The sequence below is a fragment of the Pogona vitticeps genome, chromosome 1 (assembly GCF_051106095.1).
Source record: "Pogona vitticeps strain Pit_001003342236 chromosome 1, PviZW2.1, whole genome shotgun sequence".
Classification (NCBI taxonomy): Eukaryota; Metazoa; Chordata; class Lepidosauria; order Squamata; family Agamidae; genus Pogona; species Pogona vitticeps.
Genome location: NC_135783.1, coordinates 283,310,581 through 283,335,494, shown reverse-complemented (window position 1 = coordinate 283,335,494; position 24,914 = coordinate 283,310,581). Strand labels below are relative to the sequence as shown.

General features: G+C 41.9%; 1 protein-coding gene across 2 annotated transcripts in view; it reads right to left on the bottom strand.

Moving 5' to 3' along the window:
* Positions 1–2,068: 2,068 nt before the first annotated feature.
* LDLRAD3 (low density lipoprotein receptor class A domain containing 3) overlaps positions 2,069–24,914 on the bottom strand; it is a 204,357-nt gene continuing 181,511 nt past the window's right edge. For both annotated transcript variants that reach the window (XM_072985951.2, XM_020814118.3), the window contains 2 exons: positions 8,145–8,490; positions 2,069–5,198 (listed from right to left, as the gene is read on the bottom strand). In XM_072985951.2, coding sequence (XP_072842052.1) covers positions 4,937–5,198; positions 8,145–8,490 — 608 coding nt within the window. In that variant the 3' untranslated portion in view covers positions 2,069–4,936. The remainder of the gene's footprint in view (positions 5,199–8,144; positions 8,491–24,914) is intronic.

The following is a 24,914-nucleotide window of genomic DNA, read 5'->3' as shown; positions in this document are numbered from 1 at the left end:
GTTGGCGCATAGCCAACATCTATCCCGAGACAGCGATTATAAAGTGCTTTAATTAGTAATGGGGGAGTGCGTAAAGGAGAGAGTACTTTCTCAGAAGAGAGGGAAAGTATACCGCAGATTATACAGGTTAATAGTGCTGACTTGTTTGCCTTAGGGCATGTCTGGAGCTGCTCTCTTTTATTCACATGATTTCTAGAATACCTTTAGCAAAGCTTCCAAAATGGTATATAGAAAACATTTAAAAGTCATGCAGTAACATAAAAATAATACAAACCATGGCCATTAATTAGAGATGGGAATGAATATAAAAACAGATCAGGTTTTTCGATGAATATAGCCAATTCATCATATATTTGTCGATCTGTATTCATTACATTTTAAGTCCCAATGAATACGGCTTGACAAATATTTCCCCATTTTTATTCGTCCCCATACAAAGAAAAAAAAGCAGTCCTATGGCTCTTCCATTCTGCTTCTGGCCAGCCGATCAGCTGATCGGCAGGCCGATAGGCAGCCACCCACCCCGACAATACCCCCACCCCTTCCTCTCCCTACCTTAAACCCCGCCCCTGCTGATACCCCCTTACCATAATTGTTGCATCAGGCCTCCGCAACTGTAGAAAAGGAAACTTCCCCAATCCCGAAGAAGGGCAGTGCCAAACAATGCTCCAACTGCCGTACGATTGCACTCATTTCCCGTGCTCAAAATCCTACAAGGTAGGCTTTAGCAGTATGTGGACCAAGAACTCCCAGAAGTACAAGCTGGTCCATGGGGTCACGAAGATTTGGGCATGACTAAACAGCAAATTCCTCCTCACTTTCTGCCATCAAAGTGGTATCATCTGCATATCCAAGGTTATTGATATTTCTTTCGGCAATCTTAATTCCGTCTTGGAATTCATCTAGTCCTGCCTTTCACATGATATATTCTGCATATAAGTTAAATAAGCAGGGAGACAATATGCTGCCTTGTCATACTCATTTCCCAATTTTGAACCAATCAGTGTTTCCATATCCAGTTCTGTTGCTTCTTGTCCCACATATGGATTTTTCAGGAGATAGAGAAGGTGGTCAGGCACTCCCATTTCTTTAAGGACTTGCCATAGTTTGCTGTGGTCCACACAGTCAAAGGCTTTTTTGTAGTCGATGAAGCAGAAGTAGATGTTTTTCTGGAACTCTCTGGCTTTCTCCATAATCCAATGCATGTTAGCACTTTAGGTGTGCCTAAAATAGATTTTGGATCCTGGCCCACATAAACAACTACACTATTTCAGGAAGAAGACACGTTATCTGATGCACTGCAGGAAAAATAGCTATGACACTAGCTATGCATTATATTTAAAATAAGATTTTAAAACTCATTTTAACCTGAGGTTTGCATTAAATCCTGTTATGAAATGCTCAGATTCTCAACATTTCTCAAAATTTATGGCTCCTTGAGGGGTTTAACGTTCCCACATTAGAGTGCACAATATTAAGATATATGAATATGAAAGCATAACTGGCTTTGAAGGATATTTTAGTATCTATCATGTACTCTTCCATGACATTATTGTTCTGTTTTCCCAATGCCATTCCCTAAGTCAGGGGTTCTCAAACTATGTGCTACGGCTTTGTGGGGCACCTGGGATCAGAGCCAGGGGTGCCATGGGAAAAGGGGCAGAACACAGAGCTATGAAGGCTGTAGAGCAGCTGTTCATAGCTATATGTCAAAAAGGAACTGGAAATGAAGGCCACGTGCCTGCCTCTACCTAACTCCATCTCCATAGTCCCTGGTGGAGGAGCTTGCTGGGTGGTCTTGTGAGTTTCCTGTGTACTATGTGAGCTTCCTTGAAGAAGGTGGGCCCTCTGGGATATTCGGGGGTGTGTGTCTAAGAGATGGGATGGCTCGGGAGGAGTATCAATATCCTGCCCCTGGTAGCAGTGATAGCTCTGATGGCCTCTCCAAGCAAGGGAACCCACGATCAGTGGTCAGTAAATCAAGGGAGCTATGAGTCCAAAATGTTTGAGAGCCACTGCTCTAAATAATGCATACTTCTTTTGAACAGGGGAAAGAAAAAGGCAAACAAACAATTGAAATGTATTTATTTTAAGTTCCAAATCTAAATATCTCAGCACAAATGTACATCTATCCAGCCTAAAGAGATGTCTTGCAAAGAAAAGGAATCAATGAAAAAAGCAGACAATGCATTCCGATAATGCCTGCCAAGGAGGTTCTTTGGGCTTAAAGTAAACATTACCTTAGCTGCCAGTTTTCTTTTCCTTCTTAAAAAAATACATGGTGGAATTAGTGCAGTCCAGGAACTTAGTAGGGAGGGAAGACTGTGATTCTGGTCTGGATTGGGCAAGCAACCCCAATGTGGGCTGGTACTGCCGGGGGGGGGGGGGACAAATGCTTATAACCCCCTTTTTCATACACTAGGTTCCCAATCCAGATTATGCCACTGATGCTTTATTTTGAACAAGGACAACTGGATGCTATTGCTAGCTGTATCTTTCATGTAACATGTAATCTGACTCTCTGTTTTACCCCAGAGGTCTGTTTGAATGATACTAAAACACTGATGAGTTTAAAGCCTGATTCATAATGACCATATGGGCACATGTGCAGCAATGTTTGCAGCTGTAAATGTTGCAAACTGTCCACTGGAAGCCAAGTCTGCAAATCCACTGGGAGAAAAGCTACCACTTATGTACCTTTTCCCATACTTTTTAGCTGCAAACGATGGTGTGTGTGTGTGTGTGTGTGTGTGTGTATGGAGCAAATAGGATAAGCTTGCTTTGTAACAGGTGAATCACTCATAACTGAACCTCACAAACAAGTATTTTACAAAGAGCAAGAAGGCAATTGGGGCATGTTTTCTTAATTAAAAAGTGTCTAATTCACACATACAGCAGAAGTCACTTCCTGATGAGTAATACCTCTGACTTTTGGTACCTTTAGAGTCCAAGGCACTTCAGAATACCACAAAAGCATCATCATGGGGCATTTGCATTCCCCTCTGTTAAAGGATACATGTTCTGACTGGTCTAGGCACCTAAAAACCTGACTTTTGGCACATATGCAGCCTGAAATATCCTTATGGACAGACAAATATGAGACAGAGACCAGTTAAAAATAAGGGCCTGAAAACGTATCACCAAAACAGGTAGGAGACTCTCGACACTAGGCAGGAAGCTGAACTTTGGTTTCATTATAGCTGAAGGCACAAGAATTACTACAGAAGTTTGAGTGTGAGACTTTTTGAAGTGCTTAACTGTGTATATGTGTGTGTGTGTGAGAGAGAGAGAGGTATGCTGCAATCACCAGATGAATCTGGAAAGAGGATACAGTGGTGCCTCGCTTAGCGATTGCTTCGTTTAACGAAGAATTCACTTAACGATGTGTTACTTGGAGGAATTTTCCACATTGTTTAACGATGTTCTCTGTGGGGGATTTTCCCTTAACGATGTCCGTTTTCACTCATTTTAAGTCTCTTAAAATGTTTGAAACCTGTTTTAAATGCTTGGAATCGGTAGTGTACCTTGTGAAACCTATGCAAACTTAATTTGGGTTTGTTCTGAGTCTTCGTTAATTTTTGGTGATTTTTTGTTTTCCCCATTGAAATCCACTGAACTGTCCCTTCAATGGATTTAAATGGGGAAAACAAAAAATCACCAAAAATTAATGAAGACTCAGAACAAAGCCAAATTAAATTTGCATAGGTTTCACAAGGTGCACTACCGATTCCAAGCATTTAAAACAGGTATCAAACATTTTAAGACACTTAAAAATGAGCGAAAACGGACATCGGAAAATCCATTGAAAAGCATTGAAGCCGACGCAATGCTTTTCAATGGCTTTCCGATGGGGGAAACATTGTTTCACTTAGCGATGTTTCCTATGGGGATTTTCGCTTAAGGACGGTAATCCATTCCCACTGGAATGGATTAACCGGTTTTCAATGCATTCCTATGGGAAATGGTGTTTCGCTTAACGATGTTTTCCCATAGTGATGTTTTTTTTGAACCAATTAACATTGTTAAGCGAGGTGCCACTGTATTATTGTCAAAAGACGGGAATGAAGTTGATATTGTAACTAAAGATGGGCATGAACCACTGTTCCATGATTGGCGCTGTTTAGCTGCACAGCTTCTTCTGTGAGTGCCCCAGCTTCCCAGCCCTGCCTCAAGCGGGAACTCACTCAGAGGCAGTGGTGCAGCTTTCGAGCCCTGCATCCTCCACGTGCTGCCTCTGAGTGAGCACTTGCCAAAGGAGGCAGGGCTGGGAAGCCAGAACACCCACAGAACTTGTGCAGCCAAACCACTGAACTGCACTAAACAGCAGTTCATGCCCATCTCTAATTGTAACAAATTTGCAGGATTCAAACACACACAACAAAGAGGGGAAAAGGTGTATGAAGGATTGAATGCTGGGCTGCCTCTTCTGGCTTGGTTTGTTTGTTTTTGAGGACTTCCACTGAACAGAACTAACATAATGCAAGTTTCATTTACTCACATATTATATACATACTTACAGACATAAATATACATTTTAAAACAACAACACAAGAGATGCTTTGAAATATAGGTGTATACCTAGGTACATGTGGATACATTCCAAACCATGCACACAAGTAAACACCCCTGAAATACCGTAAAAGCCTAACATGTTACAGAAAGAATCAACATGACTCCCAACGAAAGTTTCTGAACTATTCCCGTTAAACGAGAACAAAACGTACAGGTTGAGTGTGCCAAGGCTCATGGCCACTTGCATCTTCTTCCTATTCACATCCCTTTGAAGTGAGTGGGGCAAATAGTTTCATGGGGGTTTGGAGAGGCCTTGTCCTGCGAAGATTCCTAGAGCAAGGCAAGGGTTATGCAGAAGGAGCACAAGAGATCCTAGACTTCTGAGTTCCTGTCCAAGCCCAAGCCGGCTGCCATTGTGAAGGGTTTATAATTCCCTGACAGAAACCGAATTGATTAAAGAGTCACTTTGCCCGGCTGTATTTTCCTGCAGGGTACTGCAAAAGTCTGTACTTGAGATATTGCTCCTGCTTCGACTGCCATCCACCGTCCCTGGACTTCTCGCTGCTGTAGCATCTGTACTTGCCAAACTCCCAGTCCGAGATCGATAGGGAGGCAGTTCTATATGATGCTGGAATTCCGTTTCAGAGGAATATGGAGGTGGGGGAAGATCAAACCATGGAGGTCTGCTGCAAGGCAGAAATGGAATATGTTATGTCACTAAGTATAGTATATGGAAAGAAAAAAAACCTGAATTTCTGAATTTTAGTTCTATTAAGCTACAAAGCTGATCCGTTAAAGTAAAAATGCATACAAAATACATATTATTCGAGCACTCAAGCTCCTGCGAAAATATTCTGTTGTGTGTTGTAAAGAGGAAAACTATTTTATTGTCCAGAAAGGAACTTCTGAAAAATTGACCTGAGTTGTGAAAAATGATAACTGGCTGACACTTGGGACACCAGTAGACACCACTCCCTCCACCCTTGGTCTGATTTTGCAAATGTTTTAATTCTTTTTGAAAAGGACAAATTAATGCCTTAAAAATTCATTCCATGCAGTAGATAAACTATGTGTATATTAAAAGGTGGATTTGGGGGCTGAAGAAGTGCAAGGAAGATGGCAGAGTCATGCTGATCCTTTGTCAAAAGCATGGTTAACATCTGTATAGGAGAGGGCAAAATCCTGGCTGCTCTATGGAAGCAGGGGCTGGGGTGGAGGGCCTGGCGAGGCCTGTTTAAAGGTGCACTTGAATATCATGTTTGGCATTTACGTAGCAAGATATATTTAAGATCTTGACTTTCCCTGAAGGCATGAATATGTTACATTCATTGTTCATTTTGTACCTGCTGATATTGGGCTACAGGGACATTTCCTTCTGTCTGATGCTTGTCACTGCTCTAACCCCAGGACAACAGCGATGGAGAATTGAACTCCTGGACCAAGTCCAAGGCATGCTGGAAATCTATCAACATTTAAAAGCTGCTGCCGGCTGCTACCCATCACCACAGTCACCACTGTAACCAATATTGGTCTTAGTAGAAAAGCCAAGAAAATGAACACAATGATTTCTTATTTCTTAAAAGCCCAGATGTAGATAATGTAGCTTCCACAACAGACTGTGGGCCATAATTCTTTCATTTGGTCAGTGGTTGATGATGGAAAAGGGATGTGGTGGCGCTGCGGGCTAAACCGCAGAAGGCTGTGCTGCAGGGTCAGAAGACCAGCAGTCGTAAGATCGAATCCACGCGACGGAGTGAGCTCCCGTCGCTTGTCCCAGCTCCCGCCAACCTAGCGGTTCGAAAGCATGCAAATGCAAGTAGATAAATAGGGACCACTTCGGTGGGAAGGTAACAGCGTTTTGTGTCTAAGTCGCACTGGCCATGTGACCATGGAAGATTGTCTTCAGACAAATGCTGGCTCTACGGCTTGGAAACGGGGATGAGCACCGCCCCCTAGAGTCGAACACGACTGGACAAAAATTGTCAAGGGGAACCTTTACCTGATGATGGAAAGGACATGCCAAGCATTTTCAAAAGCATCTCGAAGAAGCCATGAAACATTTCAGAGTAAATACATCAAGTCTCTAATTAACTATTCGATGCCAGAATTAACTATGGGCTGGGGCTTTTTCAACCTGATTTTGTTTTCACAGAATAGATCAGCTTTGTCCATTCAGTCACTGCAAGGGATCCCCATGCCTTTTCTCAAGGTAATGCTCCCGTTATATAGATGTGGCACTTTTCCTGTGCCACAAGCCTCCAATTGTGACTATGAGCATTCTGCTGAGTGTAACGGCGAGACTCTCATGGGCACTGTGTGATGCCATTAATGGTAAATGAAAACTCCATGCCCCCTTGCTGGTTGGTATGCCATCTTTTAAAAGATTGATGCTGTCTTTAATTATTGACTCTCTGAGGCTGAGCATTCCATTGGTGTAGTATTTGAGAGCAGAAGTGCATGTGTAGCCCTCAGAAGAAAATGGCGAAAACAAGCAGGGCTGGGAGGGTGAACTCCCGGCAAATTATAATTCTCCATTATGCACACTTTCATTTTTTTCTAGGGGGCGGGGAGAGATGCTATTTAATGATTTCCTCGCTCTGTGCTCCTCTGTTAAAGCAGTTGTGCGCACATTTCTCTTGATTTTTTAAAAAAACTGAACCAAACAAACCCTCTGCAGAAACAGGCAAGGTGCATCTAGATGTTGTTGGGTGGCCACTGACTCTACTGGCTGGAGCTGTTAGGAGTTGCAGTCAAACATCTGGGAGACTACAGTTTGCCCACCCTTGTCAAAAGCACAGGGCCATTAATTTTGGTTGGGTGGAAAAAAACTACTGCCTCACTGGAGTTTGGCCAGTATTTTCTGGATTATTGCACAAGGAGTGTTGTTTAGTTAGTCCAGAGAAGAGCAAAATGTGCCCCAGAGGCTTCCGGTGGCCTTACACCATGTTTTGGATTCATTTCCATTGGTGGTGCAAAACCAGGGCCAGAAGGGCTTCAAGCAGCACAAAATTCTGTCTGTCTGTCCACCTACCACTTACAAATGGCCAAATGTGGACCCAGAAGCCTCAAGAGGGTGCCACTAACCATTTCAGATCATCCTCCTGACCTTTATACGGAGAGCTTTTTTCAGTACAGGAAGTGACAGGGGAGGAATGGCCCTCTACAGTATTGGGGGTAGCCTCCAGGTTCCTGCAAACTGCCTGCTCCTGATTCAGTGCTATATTTCAGGCAGAAAAAGATTTTTAAAGTGTTCTCGGTAAAGACATATTTTCAAAAAACCCTGACACCTAGGTATTCTACTGCACATTTAATAGGAAAAAGGCCTTTTCATTCATCAGATGTCCCATTCCAGATGGCTGCAAGTGGTATTATGAGGGAAATGACAATTTACAACTAGCCTTTATCACATGACTCTTTCACCAATTCTAGCAGGACACAGTACTTCCATGGAATTGCTACCTCTAGATTATTAAATTTACAGCAGCATACTGTATGATGTGTCTACTTATGAAAATGGTGGCTAATGGAATAAGAATAGAAAAACCCATCCTGACATTATGTAGTATAAACAGAAGCACTGAGAGTACTGACAGAGTTTTTTTAACACTATACTGGATGTCTGCTGCACATACCTTTGGTCTAGCACGGCTTCTGAATAAGAAGGTGGGGAGTCTATATCTGGTGGCCTATGATAGGCCTGGTTGGACATGTACTGCACACCATTGTTGACATTGTAGGTGACGCTGCACTGATGAGGATGATCCAGGACAACTAGCCGAGACAAGAGGACAGGGTGCTGCAGTCGATGCACTGGAAGCGTCATGAGGTTATTGCGTTTTCGTTGGTGGTGCAAAACTAGGGCCAGAAGGGCTACGACCAGCACAAAAATGGCCGAGCTGCCAATAATGGCATAGGTGATGCTGGGATAGAAGATCAGCTGAGGTTCTGTCGTCACATAATTCTGGTTGCTGTCAGCTTCTGGAAGGCAGAGGTAAGGAGAGGTAAGATTAGCGTCTGTGAAAGGGATGCTGCATTTCCTTCCTTAGATGTAAAATGCTAATAGGCCACTGCCTGGCTGGCTTCCCACAGTGTTTTCTTCTTCTTTAGGAAGTGTGGAAAATGAGCTTATACATATACACACAAAACAGAGAACGGCTGAAGGAAATGGCACACTTCCTTCTCCCTGGATTGGATATGGCTGCTTTGAATTGACATGTCCAAAGACTGTGAAGACTTAACAGGAAAGATGTGAAGGTTTATTTATTCCTGTATCTGAACTTGTGGTTTTGCTTTTGCTTGTTTTAATTTTAAACTTTTATTTTAAAATATATATCAGTCTGACTCCAGTACATCCATTCCTTCCCACTCTTTCCCTCCCACACCTTTCTTCCCAACCAAAAGATATTTCTAGACACTTAAATGGAGAAAGCAGCATCCATTTTCCCTCTGGTAAGAACTGAAACCCACTGTCTAACAGGTAAATTCACCAAAACCACTAGCCCATTTAGCCACCCCTGTTTCTTATCATCTGTACAACTACACATTCTAGTTTCTGCTAGTGCTTCTTCTTTGCTATGGTCCATGGGCCACATCTAGCCTGCCTTGCCGTTTTATCCAGCCTGTTCTCTTCAGCCCATGCGTGTGTGAGCTCAGGGGTGGGTAGGGGTGAGTGCATGCACGATCCTTTGGCCTTCAAAAATGTGAAAAATATACGATGTGGCCCTTAATCTCAAAAGTTTGGAGACCCCTGCTATAGGCAGCCAACCAAATGGCCATTTGCATGGTCAGTAAGTCACCAACTATGCATGGGTCATTTTCTTTCTCACAAACTGTTCCATTATACAAAAAAAAAATACCCACACCAAAACAAAAAACAAACAAACCAGTTTTAGTGAAAATAGAAGACATCGAGGAAAAGAATATGATTACAAAGGACTAATGTTTATTTTTTTTAAAAAAAGTACTATAGCATAGCATGATAGCATAACCCACCACCACCCAGGCTTTTCTTTTGTTAAAATCCTTTTGATGGGCGCTGGATAGATCAGTGGTTTAGGTATCTGGCTACAGAGCTAGAGGTTGGGAATCCAATTGCCCACGGTGCCTTCCACAAGCAGAGCCAGCCTGTGTGGCCTTGTGCAAGCTGCACAATCCCAGGACATGCCCACGGAAAGGGAATGATAAACCACTTCTGAGTATTCTCTACCTGGAAAACCCTAAAAAAGTATCACCATAAGTCAAACTGACATGATGGGACATGATGATTATACGGTAGGACCACCATGTCCACAGGTTCAGTATCCACAGTCTGAAAATATTAAAAATATTATAAGAAACATCCTAGAAATATATATTTCTAAAGATGAAGTTATCAGAACTGGCCACTAGAGGGAACAAGAGACCATGCTATGTACAACATTCCCTATTAAAATAGTGTTTGCTATAATCCATGTTTTTCAGTATACATCAGAGGACTTAGAACTGATCCTCCACAGATACAGGGGTCCTATTGTATTAAGCAACTTTCTCCACATACAGAATATCAAGATATCATTTGGTAACAAAAAATATTGAGGGAATTTCTATGCTTTGTAGAGACTGAACATTTTAAAGAAGAATCCTAGTCAGAGGATTTTAAGTGTATTCCATTAGTTAAATTGAATCATCACTACTGAAATAATGCTTTTTTTGCTAGCTAAGCAAAACAGCAGAGAATATGATTGGGGGCATTAAGTGATACTTTGCTTAGTTATGTACATCTGAAGAAAGCTAAATGAGAGTCACTAATGTGGTATTTACTGCTAATGACAGAGCGGAAAGCTTGGTAAACAATCCTGCCTGTCCAGATCCTTCTTTGATCTGAAGTAAGTCAAGAAAGTTCCTTGTGAAACACCATATATCTCAGCAGAACTCAACTGCTGCTGCTTTGAGCTTAGTATTTGAGGTACTATTACCTTCATTAAAAAATGGAAAGAAAGAGAAAAGAGCTAGAGTGCCACAGCAGAAGCCACTGGCATATGCTTTTACATGCAAAAAAACCCTTTGGTTCAATTCCTAGCATTGACAGGTAGGGCTAGGAAAAGTTTCCTTGAACACGAAGAGAGATGATACGTACCAGTCAGTATATTGACAGTCCTGGGCTAGATAAGTCAGAGGTTTGGCTCCCTCTAAGTCAACTTCCTGTGTTATACTATGACCAAAACACAAGGGTGAGAGTGATGGTCAAGTTAGCCAATCATATATCCTCCAAAAATGAAAACTCTCAGAGGAAAACTCTCAGAATCCTGGCTGTGGCTTATGGAAATTGTAGTTTGAAGTATGGAGGATATCAGTTGCCTTCCCTGATGCAGAAAAATTAATTTTAGATGGGGCATCCTCCCTGATCCCAGGCATTGTTGCCCAGTTGTAGCCAGGCATGACCACCACACCTACAAAGAAGTCTCTTCAAACAACTGGATTCAGCCCCCTGCACAACTGGGACTTGCACTGAAAAGGCTGAAAATCAAATTCTTCTCAGCCACAGAACAGGCCCAGTGACCTCGAGATCATTCTCCTCTGTCATCCTACCTCATTTTCAAAGGGTTTTTAATGAGGTTAAAAGATAAGGACTGTGTATGTTGCTCAAGCTTCTTTAAGGAGGTATGGGAGTGCAATTCATGTTAGCTAGTGTTATTAACTGACTTTATACCTTGTTTTCCTATTGGCACAGTGAAAGTTATTCACAAAACCAACATTTGACAAAACAAACTGCAGAATGCAGTTACGCAAAATGATGAGCCTGTTACAACTACTTTTAGAAAACAGAAGGCTGGTCCTTCCTGTGTTGCTGCCAATTAACGTTCTCTAGGTCACAACGAACAATGGAGAGCACACAATGTTGTTGTACTCCCTTCCTATGTCAGGCATGACTCAGAGTCCTCCTCTCTCTGCATGTCCCTTTTGCAGGCCTAGAGAAGGAGGTCAGATCTGTGTGTAGAAGGCACTTCTTCCTTGCAAGCTGCCCCTCCCTGGATAGTAGCAACTGGACGGAATATACTGTGGCAGGAGATTTGTCAGCATTTCATATGGTGACTCGGTTTACACTTTTAGAGGCATGTACAGTATGGCTTTTTAATTCTACTCTAATAATTTTCAGCAAATGTTTACACACCACAGACAAAGCCAGTGGACTAAAAAGTCAGGCGTAACACGAGGAGAAAACTACTGAACACAATTTGTTCTGTTTTATAACAACAGGGAATGTGGACAAGCCAAATTAACTCAAATTCATTCTTCCCTGGTTTTCATAGCAGGATAGCTACATTAGAATGGCACGAGGCAGAGATAGTTCATCAAAGCCACTGTTGCCTATTAAACCTCATTATCTGGAACATGCTGACAGTGCAGACCAGAAGCTCTGTGAAAATCCAACTGTGTGTAAGAGGTGGGAGAATAGTCAAAACCGAAAAGGAAACTGGTAATGGAGAACATTACAGGGTACACTCACAAGACTGTTTTATTAACCATGAACAAATTACGCCATCTTAAAAATATTAAAAAGGTCTAAGACCAATTGTTATTAAGCTTCTTAGTCACTGGAATTAGAAAGGCCATTACATTACTTTCTCTTGACTCTGAACCAGCTGTTTCACAGTCCATTGGGGCAATAGTTTTTGAAACACATAATCAGACTAGGCACCTGAAGCTTTTAACCAATAGAAAGACTGTCCATCTCCAACAAAAGATACCATTTAAAACACAACAGACATATTATTATTATTATTATTATTATTATTATTATTATTATTATTATTATTATTATTATTATTATTATTATTATTATTATTATTATTATTATTATTATTATTATTATTAATTGGAATCTTACTGCTGATTTATGCTTGCATAAGGGAAACGGCTTCAGTTTTGGAAGCAAATTGTTGATTGTTAATAAATGCCACCAGCACCTCTTTCACAAGTGGTAATTTGCCACCATAACAGCACGGTGTCCCAGTAGCTGAAAGCCTTTTCCAGGAATGGGAGCTTAGTATTTGATTTCCACATAGTGCCATCACAACTCTCAGAGTTCCCACTGCCCCTGAAGAACATAACCTCTACATTACTGTATGGTGGATATGCCTTTGAAAGATCACAAGCAGGACATATTGGTGATTTCCTATAGTTGCCACTGAGGATTCAGAGGGACATCTGCGCACGCATCCCATTTAGTTATCATGGCCAATGTCAATCGATAATGGGGACTTCAAGTCAGCATTAGAGAATATAAGTGGCTCATAGGAGGTCCAACAGGCAGGGCTGGAAGAGACTCTTGCCTGAAACTCTTGGAGGATCACTCCCAGTCAATGCAGAACATTCTGAAATAGTATGAACAGCCTGACTCTTGTGTAAAACAACATCTTATAAACCTCTCTTCCATTAAATCTGTACAATGGACTTCTGTCACCTGTTAAGACCTAGATTTATACATTGAGGCTCTGGGAGTCATAATGGAACACATTTCTCAAGCTCTTGTCAACTGCTAATTTAGTCCTTACCACATAAAACCTTTTTTTTCTCACGTACAGATTGCACTTTACAAGAGCAATGTTCGCTCCTGCTCAGTTCATTTCAGCAATGGTTTCAACACAGCACAATGACTGCACTCTGACTCATCAGAATAAGAGACCCAGAACATCACCTTTCACCTTCTCTCGCCTTTTTATTTCCTGCAATGCTACATAATTATCTTGAGCACCTCTTCCGTCCCAATTACAGTGCCGAAGAAAAGAAAACGAACAGATCAGCAAAAGTGAGAAAATACACAGAGGACCTATGAATATTAAATTGTTGTTCAAAACTAGTCTGAACAACTTGATGTTGATAATATTGAGAGGGATACATGATGTGCAGTGTTTTGTGGCACTTACGTGATTTATTGCTACAAAGCATCTTGAAAGGGTAAGCTAGTTCAGGCCATGAGTGCCTTTGGGACAGTTTGGCAATCATCTCAAGGCTAGTGGCTGCAGCCAAAAGGCAGGCCATGCTATAACCTACATGCTAGCCAGGACATGCCAATCTGCAGCCACTTGCCATGTCAGTACAGATGTTCTTGAATCAGCCTATTAGGGTATGGGCTCACCAGAGAATCCGCGACTGACCAGGGATTTGTATCTGCTTCTCTTGGGATCACATATCATCAGTTCTGCTGCCCCAGATAGTTGCTTTGCAAATTGCAATGCTCCCCAATGAAGAAAATTGGCACACCAGTTTTTACAACATGGAGGGATGTTCCAAGTATCACTACTTAAGGCAAAAGTATACTTCGAAAGTATGATAGAATGATTAATGAGAAGACTCCCTGGAAAAGACCCTGATGTTGGGAAAGTGTGAAGGCAAAAGGAGAAGGGGAAGACAGAGAACGACATAGTTGAACAGTGTCATTGAAGCTACCAACATGAATTTGACCCAACTCCAGGAGGCAGTGGAAGACAGGAGGACTTGGCGTGCTCTGGTCCATGGGGTCACGAAGAGTTGGACATGACTTAATGACTAAACAGCAACAAAAATACTTCGAAAGATCAAGACAAGGTTCTTAACTTCATGCATATCTCACACAATGAGTAAATACAATGTGATGAATATTGAATGAGAAAAGCACTTGTATGGGAAATTTAGTGGAGAGGAGTAAGGTATGATAAGCAAGTGAAGACCTTTAACTTCAGTCACCAAGGGAAAGCTTGCCTGATGCATAACAATCCATATATAAAGTTCATGCTCATTGTTTTTACTTTGTTTTTTTGTATTACCTGTGTCTCCCATTTCTAAGAGGGGTATTTTGGCTTGTTCCTTTTAATATTTCTATACTTAGTGTTTTTGTTTTTAAATATTGTCTTTAAATGCTGTAAGCGGCCTTGGTCCTTTTCTAAGGAGAAAGGCGGGGTAAAAATATTTTGAATAGATAAATAATAAAACACCCATCCCCATGCTCCTTTACAATGGTCATTTCTAGCCTTCCTCCAACCAGGTTTTAAGGTAATGAAATTATTCACCCTCTTTCCCTGTCTGCTCTATCTCCCTTTCAAATGCCCTCCTCCACCCCTTCATCCAGTACAGGCTTAGAGTTACAGATGCACCTCCACCCTCACCTTGTAAACCTTCTTCCTGATGCTTCATGTTCCACAAACATTTAGCATGCAGTGTATTTGATGCTGTCGGGAAATAGCAAATTAACTAATAGCAAGATACTATCTAAGTGTACAACACAAGATTGGTTCGTATGGGAGGAAAGGCGGGGTGATAACATGGTTCAGTTACAATCCAAGGATTTAATGAGCCTGTGGAGTCAGCTGCAGTTAGCAAGAAATACTGCTAGCTTAAGCATGATTTAGATATACTGTAAAGTGTATTTTAATCCACTCTTAAATATAGTGCAGTCATTCAAAGACTGTTTTCTGGAAGTGCTGTTCTGAAAAAGTGCTAGCACATCTATTTGCGCTGGTATATTACTTTTACAAACACGATTCTTTTTAAGAAACGCTAAATGGAAGAGATCCCAGTAGATAAGCTGTCCATATGGTTTCATTCTCTGAAAAGATAGTGTCCGGGTGATTTAGAAATGTTTCAGCAATCCTGAGACTGAGGCTGAAAAATCAATCCAGAAAGCAAGAAAAAAAAAAGAGAGAGAGAAAGAAATGTTAGGTCACCTAGTGCCCAATCAGCCATTTCATGCTGTTTAATGTCAAAAGGAAACTACTGGGTGAGTTTATCTGGAGGTTTACTTCCCACTTCCACGTTGAAGTCAAAATGAAGCTTTGTAAACCCTGGGCAGACATCTGGAAGGCATTTTGAGATGAAGGACAATGAAGAAGAGAAATTCAGGTCAAATGGAAATGCTAGGAAATTCTGCTGACCAAGATAAAGGTGTGCACAAGCAGAGTTTTGGAAGTAACTAATTGCACATTAGTTGTAATTTTCTTTTGTTCCAACAACAAAAATGTTATCAGATTACATTAGGACTGTAACTTAAAGAGAGATAACTTCACTCCTTTCTTAGTGTTACTGTAACTTTTATTACAGGTGCTGGTCTCATAAAACAGGCAGAATCTCACCTGGTTCAACTACAAGTGTGTATTGTGCCATGTGCTCTCTTATGGGTGTTGAGACAGTGGGAAGGTGGACAGAAGGAATATTTTGTACCACATGTAAGCAGTTTGCAGGATTCAGATCTTTGGGTTTATAAGTGATTAGAACTGATATTTTAGTTACTTCTGAGAACCAGAAAAGAGATACTTTTTTTAAAATTGCAACCACAATGTTAATTAACTACACATTATGCTACCAAGTAACTTTTTTGGTTTCAACAACAGGTTCGACATAGGTTGCTCAGTCCCTTAAAGACCTAGTTCATAAACATCTGGGATGCCTCCAAACTAGACTATTGTGCTGTATGTCTTCCTTAAAGACTGTCTGGACTGTTCTTTCTACAGTCAACTTAAATGCTTGCAGTTATCTTCAAAACATGGCCAGATTATATGAAAGACTGTATCCGTATGAAAGACTTCAAGATCAGCTTCTGAAGCCCTTTTTTGCAGGCCTGACATAAAAAATAAAAATAAAAGGTAGTGAGCCCATGTTTACAGGAGTCCCTTCCCTGGTAGGTGCATAGGGCCTAAATGCAGACTGCTTTGGAACAGGCCCTGAATAACTTTTCTGTGTGTTCCAAATGCTTTTAGCTGACATATATATTAAGTGCTGTTAAAAATGCTTTGCTACTTGTTTCTATATTTATACTGTTTTCTCCCTGCTGATGTTGTTTATTTCCTGATGCACATCTGTAGTTTTACGGTTCACAGTTTTATGATCTATAATAGGTTATAACTGATTTTTTATGTTTTTAATATGTCATGAGTCACTTTGGGAGAGTAAAACTTTGAAAGATGGTCTATTAAGTGCTGAAATTGTAATATCATCATACTATTTATTTTTTTACATAGCTCTTACCACTAAAATCTATAGAGGACTTTACTTTCAAGTGCTGTAATCCTGGAAAGAGGCTCATCTTTTCACCACATCACAAATGATGTCTCAAACAGTGGATTCTGCAACTTTTAAAAAAACATGAAGCTCCTTTTTTTCCTGGATATTGTATCCACTTTAACATCCCAAAACTCCAAGAATTACATAGCTGCCAATATATAGCTTTGTAGCTGGCTGGATAGCTCAGAGATTTGGGTATCAAGTTGTGGAACCAGAAATTGCAAGTCTGATTCCCTGTTCTGCTTCCTGTGAGAAGTACCAGCCTGTGTGGTTTTGGGCAAGCTGCACAGTTCCACGAAGCTCCAAGAAGAAGGGAATGATAAGCTACTTCTGTGTATTCCATACCTATAAAACCCTGAAAACCAAATGTAAGATTTCACTTGGTGTCACATGATTATTATTACAGTGGTGCCTCACTTAGCGATGTTAATCCATTCCAGAAAAACGTCACTAAGCGATTTCATCGCTAAGCGATTTTTAAAAGCCCATAGAAACTCATTAAAACGCATTTAATGAATTCCTATAGGCTTAAAAAACTTACCTTTCAGCGAAAATCCTCCATAGCGCCACCATTTTCGAAGCCTCTTAAGCGAGGCAAAACAGCGGGCGGCCATTTTGTTTTTCCGGCGGCCATTATGAAACTGCCGATCAGCTGTTTCCCCATAGGGACCATTGCTAAGCAATCGCTTTTGCGATGGCAAAAAGTCCATCGCTAAGCGATTTTGTCACTCAACGGAGCGATTGCAAAGCGAGGTACCACTGTATATAGTTTTGTTACACATCTACATTAGTAAAACTGATTGCAGGCATCAGGTCAGGCATATATTGATGGCAAACTTGTATCACCAGTCAAAGCAGGATGTCTATCAAGCTTTCTATAAAGATAGCCAAGGAAAGATAACGAAGATAAGTCATGCTGACTAATTTCTTTCAGAGAATCTCAGGAACCATTAGAACACCCCGAGGCCCAAACAGAGCTTTAAAAGTTCAAAGCACAGGTGAAGGCCCCACATTCATAAAGCTGAAATACTGCAGTGTTACACATCCCCATCTTTCCACAGACAAGCTTTATTTTCACCGTACTGTTGTACTTCTAGACTATTATAGCTACTAATGCTAGGTCATGCAAACAAATAGAAATCAGTGATCCAGCAAATCACATTTTACGAGCAAGGTTATCAGTATTGTTCCTAGAATAAGAAGAAAGAGAAAAAAAGAAGAGAGACAGAAACCTCTTCCCCAACCTACAGGAGATGTTCATGATCATAGAAGACTGAAGCATATGAAACTAAGGTTAACAACACTGGATGGGTACCCCAACATTTGCATCATATTTTAATTTTGTTCCAACTATATTACTCATTTGGAAAAAAACAAGAATAGCATTAAAAAGTTTTTCAAATTAGGCTGTATTATGCTTCTATAGCAGCAATGATGAACCTATGGCACGCAGAGCTTTCTGTGGGCATGCGAGTCATAAGTCGCCGGATCGCTATTCCCCCCCGCCAATCCTGAGAAGGCGGCTGCAGACGCGGTGCTGGCACTTCGACACGCGGATCTGGAGCAGCTGGAACTGGCAGTGGCTCACCTCCGTGCCCGAGATTCCCCTTCCCGCCGTCACTTCCGATTCTGCCACCACCACTTCCGGTTCTACCACCGCTGCAGCCCGCTGCCAGCTGATTTTTTTCCTCTCTTCAGTTTGGGCACATGAGCCCAAAAAGGTTCGCCACCACTGTTCTATAGAAATAAGGCTCGCATTAAGTGCATTCCTTATGCATGACCTCACTGGAAGGGATGGTTGTGGCAACATACTGCCATAGTAAAAGTAGCTAGATTTAGCAAGCTTGACAAAAAAGAGACTTTGCTTTTTTCACTCCTGCTATCTAATATGCTGCCATGCCTTTGTAATTTTTGTAGCATCAACAGAGCAACTAGAACTGCATATCCTCCTGTAGATTTCCTGTGAAGCAAGGTGCACCATGGATTCCAGACGGGGTGCTTGGAGATCATGATACTGCTAGCCTCTCCACCTCGCTATTCCACAGTGAAACCAAGCCTTCAACACAATGGTCAAGAGCTGTATCCAAGTGTAGTCTCAATGGTATCATGAATGATGCCATTCATGAATGGGTGCCATTCTGAATACACTCTAGTGTGGATCAGCTATCCCACTTTGGGCAATGATACCAAGCCCAAGAGCATTACCAAACCAGCTGAAGTACCTTAAATGGGCAGCAAAAGGAAGTGGGCTTAAACCCATTCTCAGACTATCCTCTTGACCTCTTTCTTCCCTGTACAGTGCAGGGACACTGATCCATTTTCAAGAGTATATTTGGCTACAGATTGTCTTCACAGTGCACATGGTTTGTAATTCAACTAAGACATACACTCCCTGAAATCAGAGGCAAGAAAAGGGCTCTATTTTCTGTCAGGATTGAAGAGTCTGAAGGTTCTAGAATTTTGCACCCCTTTTCACATCCAAATGTAATGATTTTTATGGCATGCAGGGTCTTCAGTGTCGACCACACAATCATGGCTACAGCAGCTTTCTGTCATGAGTTCAGCCAAAGAAGATTTGGAATCTGAGGGGTTAATTACAGCTGAGGAGAATGCTGGGCAATCAGAATCACAGACAGCTGAATTACCACCAGATTCTCCTCCCCCAGTAGCCAGAGTGAGGGAGAAGCTTCAGCAAGGGCTCATGACACGAAGATCCGAAGCCCGCATGAATGCTAGCCATAGGAACATCAGGTCGACCAGCCCTGAGTTTTAGCAGGATGAGGTGTTTAGATGACTGCTGTTGCTATAAAATCTGCACCCAGAGGCTTGCAAGCTTGTGGAAGCAACAAGTCAACACTCTGGCTTGTATCCATGGTCCTGCTCATCTTGGACTTTGTTTTCTGGACCCTTGACTTTGGACTCTGACAGCTACTATGGTTTGTGTTTCGGCTTTGGCATTTTGGTATCTGCTTTTCATCTTCTGGACTTCTGATACTGGACTGGTTTATTGGCCTTTTGCCTGTTAAAACCCCCAGAAATATGACACTTTCTGAGTTACATTGAAGAAATCAGGAGAATTGCTATCTACCTACATTCAGTAGACCCTTCTATACTGACTTGGTACCTTCATCCAGCAGAATGCTCTTAATCTTTCCCAGACCTGTCACACAGCAATTCTTTCAGGACTACACTGTTGCCATACATCCTGGTTGTCAGGCTGTTGTACTGACACCAGGCAGTAAAAGGGAGGTAGTTTATTACTTACTACTAAATTCCCCTGTCTTCTTTTAAAGAAAGCACAACGGCTCAGATATTATCATAGAGCATTAGATTCCATATGCACTTATTTATTTATTTATTTATTTATTTGTTTGTTTGTTTACTCATAGCACAATATAAGAGTCCACAAGGTTGCATACCTCATACTGAAGGCCTGCAATTGCTATACAATATGTGGACAAAAACTCTCGTACACCTGACAGAAACACACAGAACCTTACCAACAGTAAATTAATATAGAGAAGTATTAAATCATACCACCATGCACTTTTAATGTTTAGGACTACATAATGTTAACAGTTTGTTTCAGAACACATTTATGTCCAGCTTTGAAAATGGAAACTATCTCCAAAGGTATATTAGCATAAGTGACCATAGAGCATGTTGTATGAGACCACAGACTATTTCAGTGCAGTAGTATGTAAAGGTAATTATCACAGTTAGGAACTTTTAACTTCGCACAAAAATTTTCCTTAAAAGGAAAAATTGTAATACACAAGCATCAGAATTTATAAACTCCTAAAGAAAAGGAAAATGTTCATCTGCATAGAAATTTAAAGCATTATTACGCTTCACTGTTAATCTAAGAGGGTCATGAATGGGCAACTTTTGCGATAAAATCTCCTGTAGCCAAGACAGACTAAAAACAGAAAATAGTGATTGTTTTCTTTTTTTTGGGGGGGGGGGGGAGAAATTTGAATTCAATTGTTATGGAAAACAACTAAAATATTTTATCAAGCCAAAAATAAAAATCTGCTTCTGCTACCATCAACATAGCTCTTACTATCTAGGAGCGGGTGTTGGGTGGAAGATTTTCCATTGATTCTATATAAAGGGAAAACGCTGCTTTGCTAACAATTAGACATAGGCATTTCCTGGGGAAATCAATACAAACCATGGCACCATAAGAGCCATGGTGGCCCAATCCCAACCTCCCAGAATTGACTGGGATTTTTTTTTTTTTTTGCTATGCCATTATAAAGCAAATAGTGTATGAATTGGAGGTGGGTTGCCTCCAGTTAAGAAACAGTATCTGTTTCAGGAAGCAAATGGCCTCAAATTAAGAAATGTTATATGTTGCATGCTAAGTTGTGCAAATCAGTACACAATAACATCTACAGTGATTTCTTAACTTGGGACGATTTATCTCCAGTTGTTATACTGTTTATACTACAGTTGTAGGCTAAAAAACCTGAATTTGGGGCCTTAGTGGCTAGTATATTCCATTCTGAAAAATCAGATGCTTTAAAAAATAAACCATAACCATCATGAGCATACATATGAAGCAAGGTTTATGGTGAAATAAAATAAAAGAATAGGTCTGATCAAGTTACTGAACTGATGCAGTGTTTGGGTAGAGTGGGCAGCATATAAGAAAAATAAATAAATAAATAAATAAACAAATAAATAAATAAATAAATAAATAAATAAATGATACACCTGATATTATGAGAGAGAAAAAATCTACAGCAAAGATTGTTGACTGGATGGAGATTCTCTGTGACATACAGCAAGTTTGTAAATACAGTCTTGCAAGGCAAGACAGGACAGATAGCAGAACATTTAGATTGTCTAGATTCTTCAGAAGTAGCCTTAATAACTGAAACAATAAAACAAACCAATAAAACACAACAATGCAATATATGAGAGAGTTCAATACAGCTCGCAGCTGGGGGAAAGCTAAGGGAAAAACATGCACTTCCCAATAGATTTAGAGATTAGGCATCCTTCAGTCTCGAGAGGCTATGGTAACGTGCTCTGTATGGAGGACTTGGAACAGCGCCTAGTGTGGCTGAGAAGGCCAATTCGAGAGTGACAGTCCCTTCCACACTGAAGACAAATCCAGTCTGTCCCCTGTCCGGCTCCTTGGTTTTGCTGCTTTTGTGACTTCCTCTTTGCCTCGGCCTGCTGGGCAAGGGTCTCTTCAAATTGGGAGAGGCCGTGATGTACCGCCTGCCTCCAGACTGAACACTCAGATGTCAAGGTTTCCCATCTGTTGAGGTCCATTCCTAAGGCCTTCAGATCCTGCTTGCAGATATCCTTGTATCGCAGCTGTGGTCTCCCTCTGGGGTGCTTTTCCCTGCACTAATTCTCCATACAGGAGATCTTTTTGAATCCGACCGTCAGCCCCAATAACAGCCTAAAATATGCCAGAGTTGAGATCTTGTGTATCAGTAAGGGAGATCGTTCCATGGGGATGATCAAGAAACAAGCAGAGTGATCCCTAGAAATAGCTTTTAAAATCAAACAAACATAGAATTAGCTAATGAGATTTTACCATCAGGAATGTAAAAACACAGGAAAAACTGAGGTGGTTACATAGGACCTCAACTCTAGCAGTATTTCTACAGGGATTGATCACCTTACTTTCTTAGAAAGGAAATTCAATCTGGCAAATCAATAGCTTGAAAGGATTGGATCAGACAGGGGTGGGCAACATATGCCCTCCACATCCTCCTGAAAATTTTCTTTTTGTGTGTGTGTGGGTAATGGATAAGAAATGGACCTCTTGTGTTCATTAGACATTGTGGGAAGCAAGATAGCTATATTTTGAGGAGTTTCCAGAACCCCAGGCCATACTGATACTTTTAAAATTATTATTATTATTTTAAATATTTATGGCCACTAGAGTGCATAAGATTCTTTAAAATATAAAAATGTTAAAAATAAATATTACCGTTTTATAAGGACCACCTTGAAAGCAAAATCAAATGGCTCTTTGCTGGTTTTCAGTATAATTGCTCTTTGTGCTTGTGGGTGGCTCCTGATGTAGAAACATTAATTACAGTTTTGGACACCATCCCACAGTCTTCTCTATAAAGAAAGCAAAAAAAGCAAAATAAAAAATTTCCCACTCCCCAATGTTGGAGGCAATGTTCACCCTCATATCTCCAGAAGAACAATAATGAAAGTCAATGGGTGGTAACATTATTGCCCTAATGGTGAGGTGTTTTTCTTTTTAACTATAAGACATGTTAATAACAGGAATTGGCCATTTCCTATATGTTTCTTCTGCTTGCCCTTATGACAGGGGTCTCAAACATGCAGCCTGGCGGATGATAGGTTGCGGCCCCTCGCCTTGCCCCCATGTGTCCTCTGCTGTCAAGAGTCAAAAAAAAGCCTCGCCTCGCTCGCTGGCTCTCTCCCAAGACAAAGCCTCTTGCTCCCTCCATCCGGAACTGCAGTCTGCCAGCTAGCCCACCTGTCTGCTGGCTGGCAGGCTGCAGTTCCGGATGGAGGGTGCAAGAGGTGCTGTCTTGGGGGAGAGCCGGTGAGTGAGGTGCGCTGCCAGCCCTTTTCCCTGAGTGCCTGAGCTGCTGCTGAGTGATGCCTGAGAGCGGAGCTCGCTCCCAGCCTGTCCTCGAAGAGTGCCTCCAACAGCGCCACCAACAGCAGCTGCCGCCGCCACTTCTTCCAAGGAAGCGCATCTGTGGCTCTCTTTCTCCCTCGGCAACCCCAGCACCAGCCCAGCCAGCGGCTGCCTCAGCATCCGGCAGTGCTTCCTCCTCCTCTTCTTCTTGCTTCAGCCACCTCAGTTCTGGAGGCTGCCTGGGCTCGCCTTGCAAAGTTTGCTCCTCTATCATGGTGGGGGCAGCAGCAGCTGCTGAGCGCGCCTTTTTTTGAGAGGGCCCTCAAAGGAAGGTTGCTGGACCTCTCTCTGTGTGTGTTTTTCTGTGCACGCGTGCGCACCCGCAAGCACCCGTGAGGGGATCGCCTCTTCTGTTTAATTTCGCGGATACCGATAGGGGCTTTTCTCCTTTGGCAAGGTGATTCTGTGAGGTTTTTTAAAATGTTATGTTGTGCCCTCCCCCCCCCCCCCAGCTAGGCAGTCGCTGGTGCTCCCTCCCTTCTCCGCTTCTTCATCCTGCTGTTGCTGCTGGTGGTGGTAGTGAAGAAGGAGCCGGAGGGGGTTGTGGCCGGTGACGAGGGCTTGCACGCCCCTCCTCCTCCTCCTCGGAGCCCCAGCCGGGCTAAGGAAACTCCTGGGCGGCTTCCTCGGGCTCTTGCTCCACTTTGAGGAAAATCTGATGCGGCCCAGCCTCTCTCAGCCTCTGCCTCCAGCGGCCCCCAGGTAATTTGAGACCCCTGCTTTATGAACATGATTGTCTGGGCAGAGGCGTCAACACAAGACAGGTTGCAAAACATAATTTGTTATTTTGTTTCTCTTTTGCTATACTTTGCAGTATGTGCTGGAGTGGGTGTGATTTTCATTCAGCAATTGTAGATTTGAGCTTTAGAGTTGTAGACTTGGGTGAAGATTTGGGACCAGGAGAACAGAGCTCCTTCTCCCTGTCCCCCAATACCTGGAAGCTGTTTGCTGGGGGGAAAAGAAGTTGGCTGTAGGAAAAAGGTTGTCTGTTTGGTGGTGTTTTCAAAAAACACACACTGAAGCTTGTACATCTTCTCCCCCCCCCTCTCTTTTTCCTTAGGAACAAAAGAGAAAACTTTTCTTCTCTTTCCTCCTTTTTTTTCCTTTTTTTCCCTTGGCTCACAATATTCTTTCATTGGTTTCTTTCTGAAGTTACACAAGAATGTCAATGCTACTTTCTTGCTTCGTAACACTTTTTATCTCTGCTGTTCGTTGGCAGGGGAAGAACATCTCTTTTCATAATCGGTATCAGAGGCATATTCTTTTACTGAGTGAGGAGTGGTGGCGGAGATCTAGGGTAGAAAGCAACTGTGGCGGTGGCTTTGGCAGGAGCTAGGGGCAAACAGCAGCAAGAAAGTGGCTGAGGCGGGGCTGTAACAACGTAAAGCAGCTGCACGGTGAAAGGTGGCATGTTAAGTCAGCCTCTTATTCTGTGTGAGTGAATGGGTTTGGGAGGGGTGGGAAGAAAATAAGATAACGAACTTTTTGAGTGAACAAACCAATTTCCCAGTTTTAAAATCAGGCCTGGAGGAAAGCAGCAAAAAGTAGCTACATTTCTGATGTTGTGGCAGGGCACTAGAATGAATGAATACAATTAGAGTGCGAGAGAAGCTGAGTAAATGTTTGTCTGCCTCACTCTGGATGTATGAGTGAATCATCTGTTCATATCTATGAAATGAGCACCCACTTGTCCCCCCTAGTTCTGTCCCTCCTGACTCTGCCCGCCACTATCTGCTGT